At 37.2% G+C, this 17,301-nt stretch overlaps 3 protein-coding genes across 3 annotated transcripts; all 3 read right to left on the bottom strand.

Annotated features, from left to right (window-relative positions):
• Nucleotides 1-3,707: 3,707 nt before the first annotated feature.
• LOC130965685 (G-type lectin S-receptor-like serine/threonine-protein kinase At2g19130) lies at nt 3,708-6,546 on the bottom strand. Its single transcript, XM_057890443.1, has one exon. The coding sequence runs from the start codon at nt 6,401-6,403 to the stop codon at nt 3,905-3,907; it is 2,499 nt and encodes an 832-aa protein (XP_057746426.1). The 5' UTR covers nt 6,404-6,546; the 3' UTR covers nt 3,708-3,904.
• Nucleotides 6,547-9,994: 3,448 nt separating this feature from the next.
• Nucleotides 9,995-12,661, bottom strand: LOC130968870 (G-type lectin S-receptor-like serine/threonine-protein kinase At2g19130). Its single transcript, XM_057894345.1, has one exon. It carries the CDS (start codon nt 12,611-12,613, stop codon nt 10,136-10,138), a length of 2,478 nt encoding a protein of 825 aa, XP_057750328.1. The 5' UTR covers nt 12,614-12,661; the 3' UTR covers nt 9,995-10,135.
• A 1,186-nt stretch (nt 12,662-13,847) lies between these two features.
• On the bottom strand, nt 13,848-16,819 carry LOC130970224 (uncharacterized). The gene is given in 5 exon segments (XM_057896237.1): nt 13,848-14,886; nt 15,238-15,270; nt 15,272-15,346; nt 15,711-15,919; nt 16,504-16,819. Coding segments are annotated over 5 exon segments (1,338 nt in total). The 5' UTR covers nt 16,796-16,819; the 3' UTR covers nt 13,848-14,157.
• Nucleotides 16,820-17,301: the final 482 nt, after the last annotated feature.

Here is a 17,301-nt window from a genome sequence, read left to right as displayed (position 1 = left end):
TCGTCAAACCACCATAACTTTTGATCTAGAGCTCCGATTGCCGCTCCGTTTGCGGCCACGCGTTCACTGCAGAGAGCTCTACAAAACCCATACAATCAATCTTGAGTTAAGCCACGTTTTGCTCTTCGAATTTCCAGCCTTGTTTTCGAGTTTCATGAGCAAAAATGTTGAGATTTTGGGCTCTTTGATGTTATAGGACCCAACTCTCTTGAAGGAGAAGGTTAATCTTGTCTCCTTGGATCTTGGGTGTGGTAAGATTCTCAAACCTAGTGTAATTTATGGTTTTATGATGTTTGGGTTTTGAGATGTTGTGTATGGGTGTGATGATTGTGGCTTAGGTTGTGTATATGTGAATATTGGAGCTTGATTGGTGTTATTGAATAGCTTAAAAAGGGTTTGGTGGTGAAAAATCTATTCTTGGAGGTGTTGAGGCCTTGAGAGCTTGAGGAAAAGTGGTTTGGAAGTGCTCCGGTTGAGCTTGGAAAATCGGCTAAGGTATGGTTTCGGTTTCTCGTATTTAATACGTAATGTGGTAGGAAATACTTAGGTTAGAGGCCCTAAGATAGGCATTGAATTGTTGATGTTGTTGAATGGTTAATACATATGATGTGGTCATATATGTGATGATGATTAATGATGCCTTGATGGTATGATGTATGAGAAATATGCATGTTGTGATATATGCTTGATGATTGGTTATGGTTGAATTGTGGGTTGAACCATGTTGATGGTGAGTATGATCTTAATTGTGTACAATGATGATTTATTGGAATTGGTGTTGTTGAGAATTAGCATGAGGAAGAGTATATGATATGCCAATATGTTTGAGTTTGAGCCACTTGGGTGAAGTGGGTTAAAATGATGAGATAGTGATTTTGGTAAATTGCAGTAAAAGTCTCAATGTGTGAGTTGAGGAGGCTTGATGTTGGATTTAATATATTTTGATTGATTTCAAAGAAAAGGGATGAAATTGGCATGTTTTGATTGATTTTGAAAAGAGTTGAAAATAGCTTGTTTTGAAAATGGCATGTTGTGGTTTTGTATGAAAAAATGGTTTTTGGGCATACTTTGACGGAACATAACTTGGACTACGGATCTCCGTTTTGTGCCAAATCTGTTTAGAAATGAAATTGGATCCGAGATGTCCATGCCGTTCGAAGAACGGGTGAAAAACGATTTAAAATGAGGAAGTTATGTCCGTCGGAAGATTGGGGGTTGAATCTGTGAATTCTGCAGTTTTTAACTTAGAAAATTTTTAGCTGAATGACCCCTCGCGCGTAGGCGCACTTGGCGCGTACGCACCGTTCTTCCAGGAAGCGCCATCCACGCGTGCGCGTGATGTGCACGGGCGCGCCGATTGTGCTGCACCCAATGCCCAGCCATTTTCCAGAGAGTTGTGCCAGAACTGTGCCAGTTTTGTGCCTGAGGCACGAGAGTACCCACGCGTACGCATGGTTGACGCATGCGCGTCGATTTGCTAGTTTTCGATCCGCGCGTTAGCGTGCATGACGCTTACGTGTCGATGAGTTTTGTGGCCATCCACGCGTGCGTGTGGAGTGCGCGTACGCGTGGCCCTGTTTTCATCCCAAAGTTGATTTTTGAGTTTTAAAAGCCAAATCTCATACTTCTAAGCCTCCGATCTCACCACTTATGTCTTAAATCATTATGATATGCCTAGCTATTAGAAAGGGAGCTAGTGAATGTGGTAACTTGCGAGTGAAGCAAGGGAAAAATGAATGATCAATGAGGATCAAGTATGATTATGTGAGAGGCGGAGGATGGTGGTGGAAGTGCTTGTTATGCCATGGGCCGAAAGGCTGTAATTGTTAATGAAACGGCTGGTTATGGATTTAACCGTGAGCCGGGTGGCTGGTTATGGATTTAACCGTGAGCCGGATGGCTGGATTATTGCCGTGTTACGGTGGAGCCATGATTATGGCTATGTATAAATGCATATATGCTGTTGATGAATTGTGAATGTTGCACTTTCACTGTTGGAGATGAGAGTTTCCCTGGAAGGAAGCAGTGGCTAGCCACCACGTGCTCCAGGTTGAGACTCGAAGCTCTTTTGACCCTATGTCATAAGTGTGGTCGGGCACTGTGAAAGACCCGGATGAGCTCGCCCCCGTAAATATTCACCAGTGAAGGTGATGGATATAGATCATGATTATGATCAAGCTTATGATGAGTATAACTCGAGTTGGGGATGCGTGACAGAGGGACAGTCCAATGATTAGCTACCAGAACTTGTCGGGTTGGCTCTATAACCGACAGATGATATCATCAGCCACTAGGGACAGGCATTCATCATATGCATACTATATGAATTGTTTGAGATTGCCTATTTGACTGCATATTACTTGCTAATTGTCTAAATGCCTTAATTGTTCCTATTTGTATACTTCTTGTTTGATATAACTGTGTTTGCTACATTATACTCCTGCTGGTGGTTGGGAGGACTGAAGGAATTGGAAAGGGAAGTATTATTTAGACTGAAGAAATCTTTAGTCAGATGCCCTTTATGGTTTAGCTTGTTTATAAGCTTTTGAATTATCTGGAGGAAGCTCTAGGATTGCCTTTGGCTTTCCTCTATTATTATATATTATATATGTGGAAGCTGTTACCATGCTGAGGACCTTTGGTTCTCACCCATGCGGATTTTGTGGTTTTCAGATGCAGGACGTGAGGTTTCTCGCTGAGGCCTGCTGGAGACTTCTGGATTAGCGAAGATCCTTTGTTCTTGGGGACTCGGTTTTAGTTTATATGTTTTGCTTAGATACTTTTATCTCCATTAAATAATACAAACTGTGATGACTCCTCTTATGGGAGATTTTGGAGAATAGGTTTCTGTATTTGTGTCCCTTTGGATTTCCTTTGGGGTTTTCCTTATTTTATCATATGTATATATTGCTATGCTCAGACCGGTTATCTTCGCGGCCAGATCTTGAGTCTTGATATTCCTGTTTTTGACACTCCTTTGTATATATATATATATATATCTCGCGTTGGTTATCCTTGTTCGTTACGTTATCGATCGGAGTGTTGCGCTTTCACGTTGAAATTTTTGTTTACCCCTTTTTCTACAAAGGCTCCTAGTTATAATCAATCATTCTTATTACTATACGTACTAAATTTTTATTTTTGAGGTCGTAATACCTTGCCATCTTTAAATTATGACTTAAGCATAAGACTCTGTATGGTAGGGTGTTACACTCTAAAAGTTTCATTCAAGAGCTCCGCCACTGGCTGCAGGTTTTGGAAAGCCGGCCGACTTTTTTCATCTATAAGTAAGAGTAAAAGACACATCATATTATGAGAAGTCATAAAATGCTGACAAAGATCAATAAGACTCGTGTATGAACGAGACACACTAACTACACTAAGATGAGACTAGAATCGTTAATTGGACTTTGCTCTAAAAAGAATGGTTGTGAGGATGAGACCTTAATCTTAAGCGCCTCTGAAATTTGAACCAAATGAGTGTTAATCCCAATAATAATATCATGCTCAGGATGGGAAGCAATGATATCAATAACCTGAAATGAGAAATCAAATAACAACCAAAACATATTGAGCAGCAACAAAAGTTTATACAGTCTGCAACTATGCATGAATTTTCACTGAAATCAATTATGAGCAAAACTTTTGCTGATCTATGTTAATCCTGAAGATCATTTTCACATTATTCCTAGACATTGAAATAACCATACCAAAACATTATTTTTTCATACCCAAACATATATAACCAAGAATACTTTTAAGGTGACATTATTTTTTCATATACAAGCATAATGTTGCGTAAAAGTTCCTCAGTGTACAAACTACTAACCGAACCACTTAATAGTTAATACATTGACACCACAAAATCAAAGCATAGCTATTGTAACCAATAAACTTAGTACTCCTAATCTTGCTGTTGGTGGCTTGTAGAAGACACATTGCTTTTGGCTTGAGAAGAAGTTGTGGAGACATTGCTTTTGGCTTGTGAACTCTGTGTAGAGCTTGAATCAGTGAAGAAAACAATGTGTTCTTGGTTCTCAACAAATGCCTGTAGTGACCTTGGAACTGGAGGAAAAGAAGCATCCAAAAGCCCTTCAAGAATTTGAACAACTTGACCCATGGAAGGCCTTTGAGCCTCATCATCTTGTACGCACCAGGAAGCAACTTTGATCACTCTAACCACCTCATCAATGTCAGCATTTCCCTCCAACTTTGGGTCCAATAGGTCAAGAACATTGCCACCTTGGTTCACCGTATAGGCCGCCGTTGTAGGGAAGAATCGGACTTGTCCGTCTTCGGACGGCTCGGAGTTCCTCCTACCTGACACCAATTCAAATAGCATCATTCCATAGCTGTATACATCTGCTTTCGCCGTTATAGGCACTCCGGAAATCCACTCCGGCGCAAGGTATCCCCTTGTTCCTCTCATTGTTGTAAGGACTCTGCTGAAGTCCCTTCCCACAAGCTTTGCTAGGCCGAAATCTGCCACTTTCGGACAAAATTCGGCGTCTAAGAGTATGTTTTCCGGCTTCACATCGCAGTGTATGATGCAATCTCTGCACTTCTCGTGGAGATAAGTTAGTCCCCTGGCTGTCCCAAGTGCGATTTGGTACCTTGTTTTCCAATCCAACCCCTTGGAGTCCTTCTCATGAAACAAACTTGAATCTAAAGAGCCATTAGGCATGAAATCATAGACTAGAAGCTTCCTTGTGCCTTCGGAGCAGAAGCCACGGAGCCTAACAAGATTCACATGCTGGACTGTCCCAATTGTGCTAACTTCCGTCCGGAACTGCTTCTCGCCTTGGCTGATGCTCTCAAGCTTCTTTACTGCTATGACACTGGAATCAGACAGTGTTCCTTTGAAAACAGAACCAAATCCTCCTCCTCCAAGTTTCTCAGAGAAGTTCTTTGTCGCATTTTGCAAATCTCTGTATGCAAAAGCCACCAAAGAACCCTCCATGGTTGTCCCGGTTTGAATTCGCCTCCTTCTCCTCACCAAGAAACAGATCAGGGCTGCAAGGACTACCACTATCGCACCAACGCCACCCGCGACTGCGCCGATTATTGTCCCCTTGTTGCTCTTACTATCATGAAATTCAGAAGCAGCAAGCCTTAAAAACAAGGTTTGTCCACTGCTATCTCCTTGAGTAAGCTGCTGAAGATTCAAGAGATCACCCTTGAAAATCGAACAACCTTTAGTGTTAAAGGCATAAGCAGTGCAAGAACATTGGTTCAAGCAGGATGAAGCACATTCCTCTGCATTCCCTGCACTCAAAGCTTCAGAATTATTAGGCACTGCCATGTTTGGAAACTCCATAAACCTGTCCTTTGCACCACCATTAGGATTCGCCGTCTCGCATTGGAACTTTGCTCTTCTCTTGCATCCACTTGAGTAATCCTCTAAGTTCCAGTTAGATGAATTACTTGGCTCATAGCCTGTCAAACAACTACAGTAAGGCATAGAATTCTCAGTACAGCTCCCAAAGGCGCCGCAGAAGGTGTAAACCTCACACTGCTGCCTTGGTTGAGACCAAAACAAGTTCCAATTCTGTGTATTGTCCAGCCATGAAAACTGCTTGATCTGCCCGGAGACATCCATCACGAACCGCGAAAGAATCGAAGAGTTATACACCGTGTAAGTGAAGTAAGCCTCATCATGTTCATCATGGAAGGAGAAATTGTAGATGTAATTCAACCTCATTTCAGGCACCCCGCTGAAAATTTGACCATTCCAAGTTCCACTAGTCCAATATTCTTTAGTTTTGTTCCAAAGGATCAAGTAAGCTTTGCTTCCTTTAGGGTCTAGTTCCAAAGAGAACAATCCTGTTCCAGGATCTTGAGTGTTCTTCCAAGAAGTTAGGTACTGAGGTTTACCAGTTTTTTTGTCAAGCTTAATTTTGCCACCAGGAAGCCATGTATCTGTGGGATGATCAAAACTTTGCCATAGAGATTCTGATTCTGAAGGATTAGGCTTATCACTCAATACAAGATTCCCAGAATCTAAGAGCACAGCTGCTCTAGAATCTGAGTTGGAAGGACTTAAATTTGTTGACCAAACTTGTTTTTGGGATTCATCTAAGAGTACTAAATTCCCCTCAGATATTGTTAATTTGGCAGAATTTTTATCAGAAACTGGGTTATCTCTATTTGCTACCCAAACATAGGTTCTTTGTGAGACTCTTTTTTTGTACCACATGCCTATGTAGTAGATAGAGGTGTTACCTGGTTTGAAGAAACCCAGTTCAAAGCTTTCATCTTTGGAGACAAGAGTTTGGTCACCGGAGAGAGATTGGTTTGAAGTGATTGAGGTTAAAGCTGCATGGGAATTGTGAGGGTGAAAAGAGAAACATATGGTTATGGTTATGGTGGTTAAAAGAGAAAGCCTGAGCCATGGGCTCTCCATGTTGTTTTTTGAAACTATGGCTTTTCACAAGCTTGTTGGAGAATTTGCTACTGCCATTGAAGAGTTTTATTGGGAGGATTTAGAGGAGAAAAGAAGGTTAGAATTATTGATTGAGTGTGGAATGGGTCTGAGAGAGAAATGGACTTGGACTTGGTCTTTGTTTTGTGTGTGTGTGTGTGTGTGAAAGTGAATAGCTTCTGTATTTGATTTTGTTTGTGTTCTCTTCAAGTCAACAAAGACTTCACTTGTGGAATTGACCATTCTGCCACTTCTGGCCTAGAAAATATTGCATTTTATTTCTAGCAGACTTTATGCCGTGAATGTTGTGGTGATTATTTTGAACTTTGAACCTTGTTTATGCATAATATATAATATTTATATATTCATTTTGTCTCTTCTTATTTTTGTTTTTATCATGAAGTAAGTGTTATTTTTAAATTTTAAAAAAATATTAGTTGATTTTTTATATTATATCCTTTATTATTAAATGAGCAAGAGAAAATGGAAAAGAAGAATAATAGAGATCCCTTTATCTTTTTTTAGTAATTGTTTAAATTTTTAATAAAGGATAATTATTGTCTCAAACTATTATTCATAAGTAAAAAAAGAAAATTCCTTGACCAATCCAAAAATTTTATACAGCGAAAAAAAAATATACAACACATAAGAATATCAGATCATACATAACTTGAAGTATATTACTAAAGATTAAATAATATATTAATTAAAGTTCCATGTGTTGTTTTTAACTTTTCATAACATAAAAATATTAAATAATCTTTATGTTGACAACGTGATTAAATGACTCTGCCCTTTTAATATTTATTACCAAATAATTATTCAACTATTCGTTTATTATCCAAATGTGTTTGCATACTGTCAGTAAAACGTCACTTTCTTAGAATTACAAAGCTTATTCGAAAGTTCATTTTAATGTGGAAATGACTATTTATTTGTTGATATAAAAAAAAAAAGATTCTTCCACTAATTCAGTTGATATAACTTACAAGTAAGACAAAAGATGATTTTTTAAAATAAAAAAGAACCCTTAGGTAGACGTATAAATACTTTATTATTTTAACTAGCTTTTAGAAATGATTATTAATTCAAATTATATTTAAGAATTAATTATCAAAACACATATGTATGCATTACAATGTTCTTTGGTTTATTATTAAATATCAAAGTTGAGTTACAAAAAATTCCTCATGAATATAAAATTAGGCGAATAAAATTTATATATCTGTCTGTTTGAATATTAAAACTAATGTAGTATATATCATTTCTAAAGAAAAAAAGTGATGAAATTTTTTTCCGATTAATACGTTTCATATATTTATTTATTCTGGTTATGCAACTATGTTTGACGAGACTTGGTAAATGAAAAATTGGAAAGGATGGAGACATGGAATGGCAGCCTATTTCATTTTCGTTTTTAAATACAAATTAGATGGTTTTTTTTTTTCTTTTGGTGTCGATACAAATTAGATATTACGTCATACAAATACAAATTTAAGTATTTTAATTGATAATTTCTTTTCTTCCAACGTAATATACAATACTTATGTAGTTATGTTCACAGTTCACACCGTCATTGCTCTCCGTGGGATTAATTACCTGGTAATCAAAGCAAGTCTGCTTAATAAAATATTTATTGGGTTTTATTTCAACAAATAATCCCACAAGATCCTGTGTCTGGTATAGCATCCTACAAGGTCTTTCCCATTTAATAGTCTAACTAGACTAGACTAACACGCTATCAAACAGATTAGACTGTATAATATAATGAATAATACTGCACATTCAAATAATTTTATTAACAAGTTCAACTAAATTGCCTAACATTAATAAAAAATAATTATAAGTAATATTATTCTAAATTTTATTATTTAATTTAATTGGATTTAATTTATAAAAAAATTTGGACGTATACTCAATATAATTTGAGAAAGTACAGGAATCATATTTTTTCTAAACAACTTAAATAATAGGTTAAAAAATTAATTTTAATTTTAAAAATTAAATTTTAAATTAATTAAATTTAATTATAATTTTGAATATTTTTTATTTTTGCTACAACCGCTCTTTCGCAATCCTATATCACTGTGTTGCTGCTGCATTGCAGCCCAGTGCCCCCTAGCTGCTATATTGTTACTTGTTTCTTATTAACTAAGTCAAATGTTCATTTATTATATATGCGAATAGTTCTTTTCATTCTAAAGTAGATGCATATTTAGATATATCATTGATATTTTACTTAATTTATTTGATTCTGCATGCACATACTTCGCAAGATGTTTATTTTATTATGTATGGAGATGATTCTTTTTACTAAGATGTAGATGTTTATTTAGGTCATACCATTTAACGAAGCAAAGCAGCACGCGATGGAAATGGCGAAGACACGATGCAACGGCCATGGAAGCAAGGAGAGAGGTGCAACGTTGGAGCAGTGGCGGAACAAGGCCTCTGACTTGGCGACTGTGCGACGTCACGGAGGGGAGAAGAAGTCGTGCAGCGGCAGTGTCACTTGCAAGGAGAATAGGGGCGGCACGACATATAGGAGAAGAAGGTGCAGCGGCGACATCAGTTGTAGGGAGCATGGTGCGACATATGGGAGAAAAATCAGACAGTGGAGTGGCGGCGGTGAGGTGTGTTGATGACGACGTGACAGAAATAGAGGAGCAAAGCGGTTGCGGTAATAGGAGAGAAAGATAGAAGGTGAGAGGCTAGGTTGTGGCGGATAAATGGGGTAAAATATTTTTTGTTTTAGTGGGCCTGGAGTACAACCCATTGTTTATGTCTTTCGTAGCCATATTGTTTATCTAACAAAACTATATAAATTTATATAATAATAAAAGTTTAATATTTGAAAAAAACTCTTTGTTTGAAAATTACTAAAAAAATATATGTTAAATTGATACTTAAATGAATATATATATTTTTGTATTTTATTTGTAGAATTCATTATTTCATTATAATAATTATGGTTTTTTTCATGCAAAAAAATGTTATTATATAATAACTTTAATTTAATGCAACTAACATAAAACACAACAACAGTTAAAAGTATAATAGAGTTAAGAATGCACGAAAGGTGCAATAACTACGATTTTAAATTTTCAAGAATGCTAGAAATTTTCTTGATGCAAGTACCTGCAAAATAGACAAGTGGAAACAATCTTAGAGCAAGTGAAAAATGAGCTTTATGCTTATATCAAGTTCAAAATGATTCTTAAATGAGTTGATATGTGAATTATATTGTATCAGCTGATTTAGATTCTATTCCACTGATAAATTTTCCTGGCACATGACTCATGAGCAAGTGAATGTTTCTCTAAATATACATTTAAAATTAAATACTTATGACTTAACTTTTTCTTGACTTGGTATTCTTTCGTATTCTGATGGTGTTTTAAATGCTGTTGCATTTAATTCTTCGATTCCAATAGCTAAATCCAACCAAACTTTTCAAACTATTTTCCATGACCAGGGTGCAACTTATGTTTGTTTTAGTTCTTTGATACCAATAGTAGTTAAGTTATGTGAGAGGGAAGAGAGTAATTTTTCGGCAAGAAAATTGAGAAAATATTGATACATGGTAAAGAGATTGCAAAATATCAGAGATTCACAGGCATTCATATATGATATAACATTCATTCCAATGGCAAAGTTTACATTCATATTCATATTACAACTGAAAAGTTCATGTTTCATAGCATTTCCCTTGGCCTAAGAGGAGGTTGTGGAGCTTTTCATATGTGAACTCTGATTAGAGCCTGATTCAATGAAGAAAACCGTAGTTTCTTGGTTCTCAAGAAAGGCTTGTAGGAATATTGGCACAGGAGGAAAAGCCACATCCAACACACCATCAAGGATGTGAACTACCTGACTCATGGATGGCCTATGAGTCTCATCGTCTTGGACACACCAAGAAGCGATTTTGATGACTTGAATGACCTCTTGGATGTTAGCATTTCCCTTCAACTTTGGATCCAAAAGGCTAAGCACATTGCCGCCTTCGCTTGCTGTTTTTGCAGCCCATGCAGGGAAGAACCTAACTTGTCCATCTTCTGGGGGATCTGAGTTCCTCTTACCGGACACAAACTCGAACAGCATCATTCCATAGCTATAGACATCGGCTTTGGCAGTTACAGGCACCCCAGAATTCCATTCTGGCGCGAGGTATCCCCTTGTTCCTCTCATGGTTGTTAGGACCTGGCCAACTTCCCTTCCAACCAGCTTTGCAAGGCCAAAATGTGCCACTTTTGGACAAAAATCAGCATCTAAAAGAATGTTTTCCGGCTTCACATCGCAATGTATGATGCAGTCTCTACACTTCTCATGGAGATAAGCCAGTCCTCTAGCTGTCCCAAGAGCAATTTGGTACCTTTCTTTCCATTCCAACACCTTGGACTTGAATCCCTTCTCATGAAACAAGTTTGAATCCAAGGAGCCATTTGGCATGTAATCATAGACTAGAAGTTTTCTAGTACCTTCGGAACAGAATCCACGGAGCCTAACCAGATTGATATGCTGGACTATCCCAATTGTGCTCACTTCTGTCCGGAACTGTTTCTCACTTTGGCTAATGTTTTCGAGCATCTTCACTGCTATGACACTTGAATCTGGCAGTGTCCCCTTGAAGACAGAACCAAAACTTCCTCCTCCCAATTTATCCGAGAAATTCATTGTAGCAATTTGCAAATCTCTGTATCCAAATGTCTTCAATGAGCCTTCAACCAACGTTCCTGATTGAACTTGTCTCCTTCTCCTCACCAAGGCAAATAGAGTAAGTGCTAGGACAATCACCATGCCACCAACAGCACCTGCAACAGCACCAATGGTTCTCCTCTTGCTGCTCTTAGGATCATCAAATTCAGATGCTGCAAGCTTGAGAAACATGGTTTCTCCGTTACTATCATCTTGAGAAAGCTGCTGCAAATTCAAGAGGTCACCATTCCAAATTACACAACCTTTATTACCATATGCATATGCTGTGCAAGAACAGTCCTCTAAGCAAGTTGAAGCGCATTCCTCTGCATCCCCAGCACTTACATGTTGTGCAGGTGAAGGCAATGCCATGTTTGGAAATGCCATAAACCTGTCCTTTGCACCACCATTAGGATTCGCCGTCTCGCATTGGAACTTTGTTCTTCTCTTGCATCCACTTGAGTAATCGTCTAGGTACCAGTCAGATGGATTACCTGGCTCATAACCAGTCAAGCAACTGCAGAATGGCATAGAGTTCTCAGTACAACTCCCATACACGCCACAGAACGAGTAAACCTCACACGGCGTTCTTGGCTCAGACCAAAACAAGTTCCAATTCTGTCTACTGTCCAGCCATGAAAGCTGCTTGATCTGCCCAGAGACATCCATCACAAACCGCGAAAGAATCGAAGAGTTATATACCGTGTAAGTGAAGTAAGCCTCATCAGGTTCATCATGGAAGGAGAAATTGTAGATATAATTCAACCTCATTTCAGGCACCCCGCTGAAAATTTGACCATTCCAAGCTCCACTAGTCCAATATTCTTCAGTTTTGTTCCAAAGGATCAAGTAAGCGTTGCTTTCTTTAGGGTCTAGTTCCAAAGAGAACAATCCTGTTCCAGGATCTTGAGTGTTCTTCCAAGAAGTTAGGTACTGAGGTTTACCAGTTTTTTTGTCAAGCTTAAGTTTGGCTCCAGGAAGGAATGTATCTGTTGGATGATCAAAACTTTGCCATAGAGAATTTGATTCTGATGGATTAGGCCTATCACTCAGTATAAGATTCCCATTATCTAGAAGCACAGCTACTATAGAATCTAAGTTTGGAGAATTCAAATTTGTTGACCAAACTTGATTTTGAGACTGATCCAAGAGTACTAAATTACCCTTAGATATTGTCAACTTTGCAGAATTTTTATCAGAAACTGGGTTATCTCTATTTGCTACCCAAACAATGGTTCTTTCTGGGACTCTTTTTTTGTACCACATTCCTATGTAGTAGTTAGAGGAGTTACCTGGTTTGAAGAAACCCAATTCAAATTTTTCATCTTTGGAGACAAGTGTTTGATCACCACTGAGAGATTGGTTTGCAGTGATTGAAATCAAAGCTGCATGGGAATTGTACGGGTGAAAAGAGAAGCATATGATGATGAAAAGAGAAAGCAAGAAACATGGCTCCATCATGTTGTTGAAACAATATGGCATGTCACAAGATACCATGGAGAAGACGCTAATTTCAGATTATTATGTTTAGGGGGTTTGAACTATGAAGAGTTGAATGGGTCAGAGCAATGACTTGTATTATGTCTCGAGTGTGGAAAATTGAACATTCTCTGGTCATTAAGTCAACACTTCTGGCTGGGTATTCAATTTCTCGCGGAGTTCATGTGTGGACTAGTGGACATATTGATTAAATATTTAAATTACGTTCATGATGAAAAAGATGTTATGCATTTTTCTGTTACATGAGACAGTTCCTGATAAAATTTTGTTAAGGTTGAAAGGAAAGTAAAAAAACGAAGAAATTACATAATTACAAGATTTTTTTTTTTGAATATTAAAAATAATATAATAAAATTCTCATAAAAACAATCATGATAAGGCAGCGTGCTTTGACCGTCACCGAAACCGTGGAGTCCTGCACAGTGCACACACTGGATTTATTATTATTATTATTATTGTTAATGGTTTAATTTATTGCTTACAACAAAGCATGACAACCACAACTTGTGGTCAATACCGTTGTAAAATAAGGAAGGAAAATAAAATAGATATAAATAAAAAAAAAACATAAATAGATAATTTTAATATTAATATTTATTGATATAATTATTTGAATATAATAGAGATAATTTATATATATTTATAAATAATGTATCAATTTATTTGTAAAAGAAAAAAAGAGGAACAGTATAAAAAAGAAAAAAATAATAATTTTATTATCATTATTATGTTATTTCAAGTGACTTCTCCTATTTATATAAGTGACAAGCCTTCGTTTTCAACTTTCATTAATTTTAAATATCTTAAAAAATGAATCCTTTAATATACGAAAGTTCAGCCATCCAATTTATGAATGGGCATCCACTTTTCTTATCACAACAAATACCATTTTTGTTTTTCAAGGTTGATCAAATCAAAACTCCACTTCAAAATAAGTACATGATTTAAACAATTTTTACTTTATTATTAATTAAAAAATAGGATTAAATAGAACACAAAAAGAGTTCAAATTAACAGTAAAAGCTAACGCATAACAAAAACATGGGGATTAGAACTATTTAGTATTTAGAACTATTTACAACTCTTCTAAAGAATAGTTTTGCGTTCATCAGATTTCTTAAACTAAAGACTCGGCTTGACAGAGATAAGATTTATAGGACGGTTGCGCTTAAATAGTTTTCAGTATTCAGGTTTTATTTAACAAATATTTCATTCATAATTATGCGTGATTTCAGATTTGTGTAGCAGTAGGCAGTAGCACCTCAAAATTATATATAACATTGTCCATTAAATCAATTGACAACCTCATCTTAACATTTTTACCACAATTTCTTGTGCATCTAGAGAGAACAAGGCTACATCCAAAAGGAGTGCACAGATTCATCGAGAACCGTATACTGATGAATAAACTTGCTATTGACAGACATTTCAAAATGTACAACGAAAATTTACCAAGCTGTGTTAAGGAGCATGTTGACCATACCTTGCACCGTTAACTTCAGCTGTGGCACTGACCATGCATATCCAGTTTCCTTTGTCGTCTATTCCACTTGATTTCCATCACTGTCAGTCTTTAGATCAGCACTTATATCCGGAATTTTGGCACCCTTGCGCACTTTTCTCAGTATACTATGCTTGCTCAAACGAATTCGCTTAAGCCTGGCCTTCAAAGTCATGCTTCTCTTTCTCACCAACTCAGCATTATAAGAACCTGATGGTTTTTTGTTGCTCCCAGCTACTGTAGCTCTAGCTTTCCTTTTAAGCTTGCTATTCAACACTTCTGAAGGACGGTTGCCTTGACAAAGTAGACCGAGGTAGTACATAGGTTCAATATAACATGATGAAGAAGATACAATGCCCTTCAGGTTTTTTGGCCTGATAAGCTTCACAAAATCCATTATCTCTGCAAAATTTGAATGATCAGAGTATGGAACAGTAAATATGTACTTGTGAAGCTTCTCGGGAGGTCCTATATCCCCCATTGGCTCATACTCATCGTCGTCTTCACTCCATTCTGCTTTCTTACAACGAGCTGTTAAATGTGCACGTGAAATAGACTTGGTCTTTGGAGGGGATTTCTTTACCCATGGAAGACCTGATGGCATAATACCTATGGTTGGGCACTTAATTCTGTTCAGTTCCTCTAAAGTTTCAACATTAAAGCTATACTGAGGAACAGCTCTCACTCTAGTAATACTTGTGTTGATTGTAAAGTTATCATAGAAACCAAGAAGATCCATAGTCCACAATCGCTCTGGCCACACCCAAATCTGCAATCAAAAATGAAGCCAAACCAATCAAGAGGAAACTAAAATAGAATGCTAACTCCAAACTGTAGCAACCAAAAACTGCAAAAACTTTGTATGAGATAAGCATAATAAATTGATAATGCATAGATACAACAAAAACAGAAGCAAGCATGTTGCTAACATATATGCTTTGGTTGTAGACATGTAGATAAATATTCAGAGCAAGGGTGCAAGAGACATCATATTGTAACAAATCATAAAATGCTGCACAAATCGGCAACTTCCATGTTATGAAAGAGCCACACTAACTGCACTAACACGAGTAGAATCATTGATTGAAACTTGTTCTAAGAATGGCTGTGAGGAAGAGACCTTAATCTTAAGCGCCTCTGAAATTTGAACCAAAAAGATCTTCTTTTCCCAGAGTGTTAATCCCAATAATAACATCATGGTCAGGATGAGAAGCAATGATATCAATAACCTGAAATAAGAAATCAAATAACAACCAAGATATATTGAGCAGCAATAAAAACTTGAGAGTGTGCAACTATGCAATGAATTTGACTGAAATCTATTATGAGCAACACTTGTCTGACCTATGTTAATCCTGAACATCATTTTCACATTATTTCTGACCATTGAAATAACCGATACCAAAATGTATACATATATAACCAAGAATATGTAACATGTTCATCCATTTAATCAATTTCGGTTTTCTCAAGTGTCTCTTATATCATTCATTGGTTCCAGTTCTCTTCATTTTTTTTTTTTTTTTGTGTTCAGCAAATATCATTTTAGTTATCATTTTCAATTGTTATGCATGGAAGTGGAGTCTGCCATACCTGCTGAGCTGCAACTTGGCGATTTGGAAAATCATAGATAGGATTACAGTACGTGTTGTCAAGGTAAACCACATCCACCTTATCATCCTTGATAGCACCCGCAAGCATCTCCTTTGCCTTCGCAGCCCTCTCACAACCCACCTCCCATCGAAAATCCCCCGTGTACAGCATGCACCCAAACTCGCCACGAAACAGCAACATAACCGAACCTTAACACAAACAACCAAACCAAACCCATACATTATCCTCAAACACGAGAATTAAAACAGTCTTCACAAAGGGTCCATTCGATACAAATTCTAGTCCGCTGCCCTGATTTTCTGTTCCCTTCCATGTTCCACGTTGAAAATTCCACAGCTAGGGTATAGTTGGTTCAGAAGTAAAAATGGAATAGGGATTTTCATGGAAGAGCTCCATGTGTAAATCTACATATCAAACTCATCCATAAAGAGTTCCTAATCCTACCCCATAAACATAACCCTAGACAAAATTTTGCACCCAACCAATTTCACCAACTTAAAGATCCACAAATTATGTTCACGTGTCAAATTCCAAACAGTAAAACAGGTGTTACAAAGTAAAATTAAGAATGTGAAAGTCGTTGTTTCTTTCACTTGTCTGTGAATTTATACAAAATGTTTCAGAGCTAACTACTAAACTGCAGATTCTCTAACATGAGCTTAACTACTCTGATAATAGAAAAGAAACGGAAGAGTTCGATCTCACTCAGAACATCAATCAAACAGTTAGAGTGCAACAGCGAAAGAAGCGAGACGGGAAAAGATATGGTTACCGGGGCAGTGACAGGCATCGATTGCGATGAATTCGACGGCGGTGGGGGCGCCGGAGGAACGGGAGATGAGGTTGAGGGTTTGCCAGGTGCCGATTTCGAAGACGTGGAGGAGAGAGAGGTCGAAGTCGGAGAACTTTAAGGGAATGAGGTCAGCGGTGAAAGAGGAGCAGTAGAGAGGAGCGTGGGACCACGTGGAAGAGAGGCCTTTGGTGTGATCGGCGTGGAGGTGGGTCAGGAAGTACGCCTGGCTTCCTTTCGCCCAACGGTCCACCGATATCAGAGCTTCATCCATTGCAGAAATGGCCCAAGGAGATGGAGGTGGTGGTGGTGGGGATGCAAAACCAACAGTTTTGCGTTTTATTTATCTTCGCCTTTGGTTCTACTTTTTAATGCTTGGCTTTTTTGGCGGGAACTATTTGATTTTGGCGCCATAGTCTTCTAATGAGAAATCAAAATTATATTAAGGGAAAGTATAATGTAGAGATAATTTTATGTAAAATTGATAGTTGAATATTGTTAAATAATTTAATAGATTTGATTAAACTGTCATCTAATGGTTATATTTTATTTTAATTTTATTTGTTAGTTAAAATTTTTTTTGTAAAGACACTTATGTGTCGCATCATTATTGGACGTATTAATGAATTGGTTATTTTTTTATTTTTTTAACAAAATAGAATAAAACCGATTTTTTATGATAATAACAATAAACCCAATTGTTATCAGATTCGGTCGAACCGACCAATTTACATAACCCATTGGAGCATAATTTTTTTTTTAACAAAAATCAGGGATATA

This window comes from Arachis stenosperma, chromosome 3 (genome assembly GCF_014773155.1).
Source record: "Arachis stenosperma cultivar V10309 chromosome 3, arast.V10309.gnm1.PFL2, whole genome shotgun sequence".
Lineage (NCBI taxonomy): Eukaryota > Viridiplantae > Streptophyta > Magnoliopsida > Fabales > Fabaceae > Arachis > Arachis stenosperma.
The sequence above is the reverse complement of the archived record's forward strand: the minus strand, read 5'-3'. Positions and strand labels throughout refer to the sequence as shown.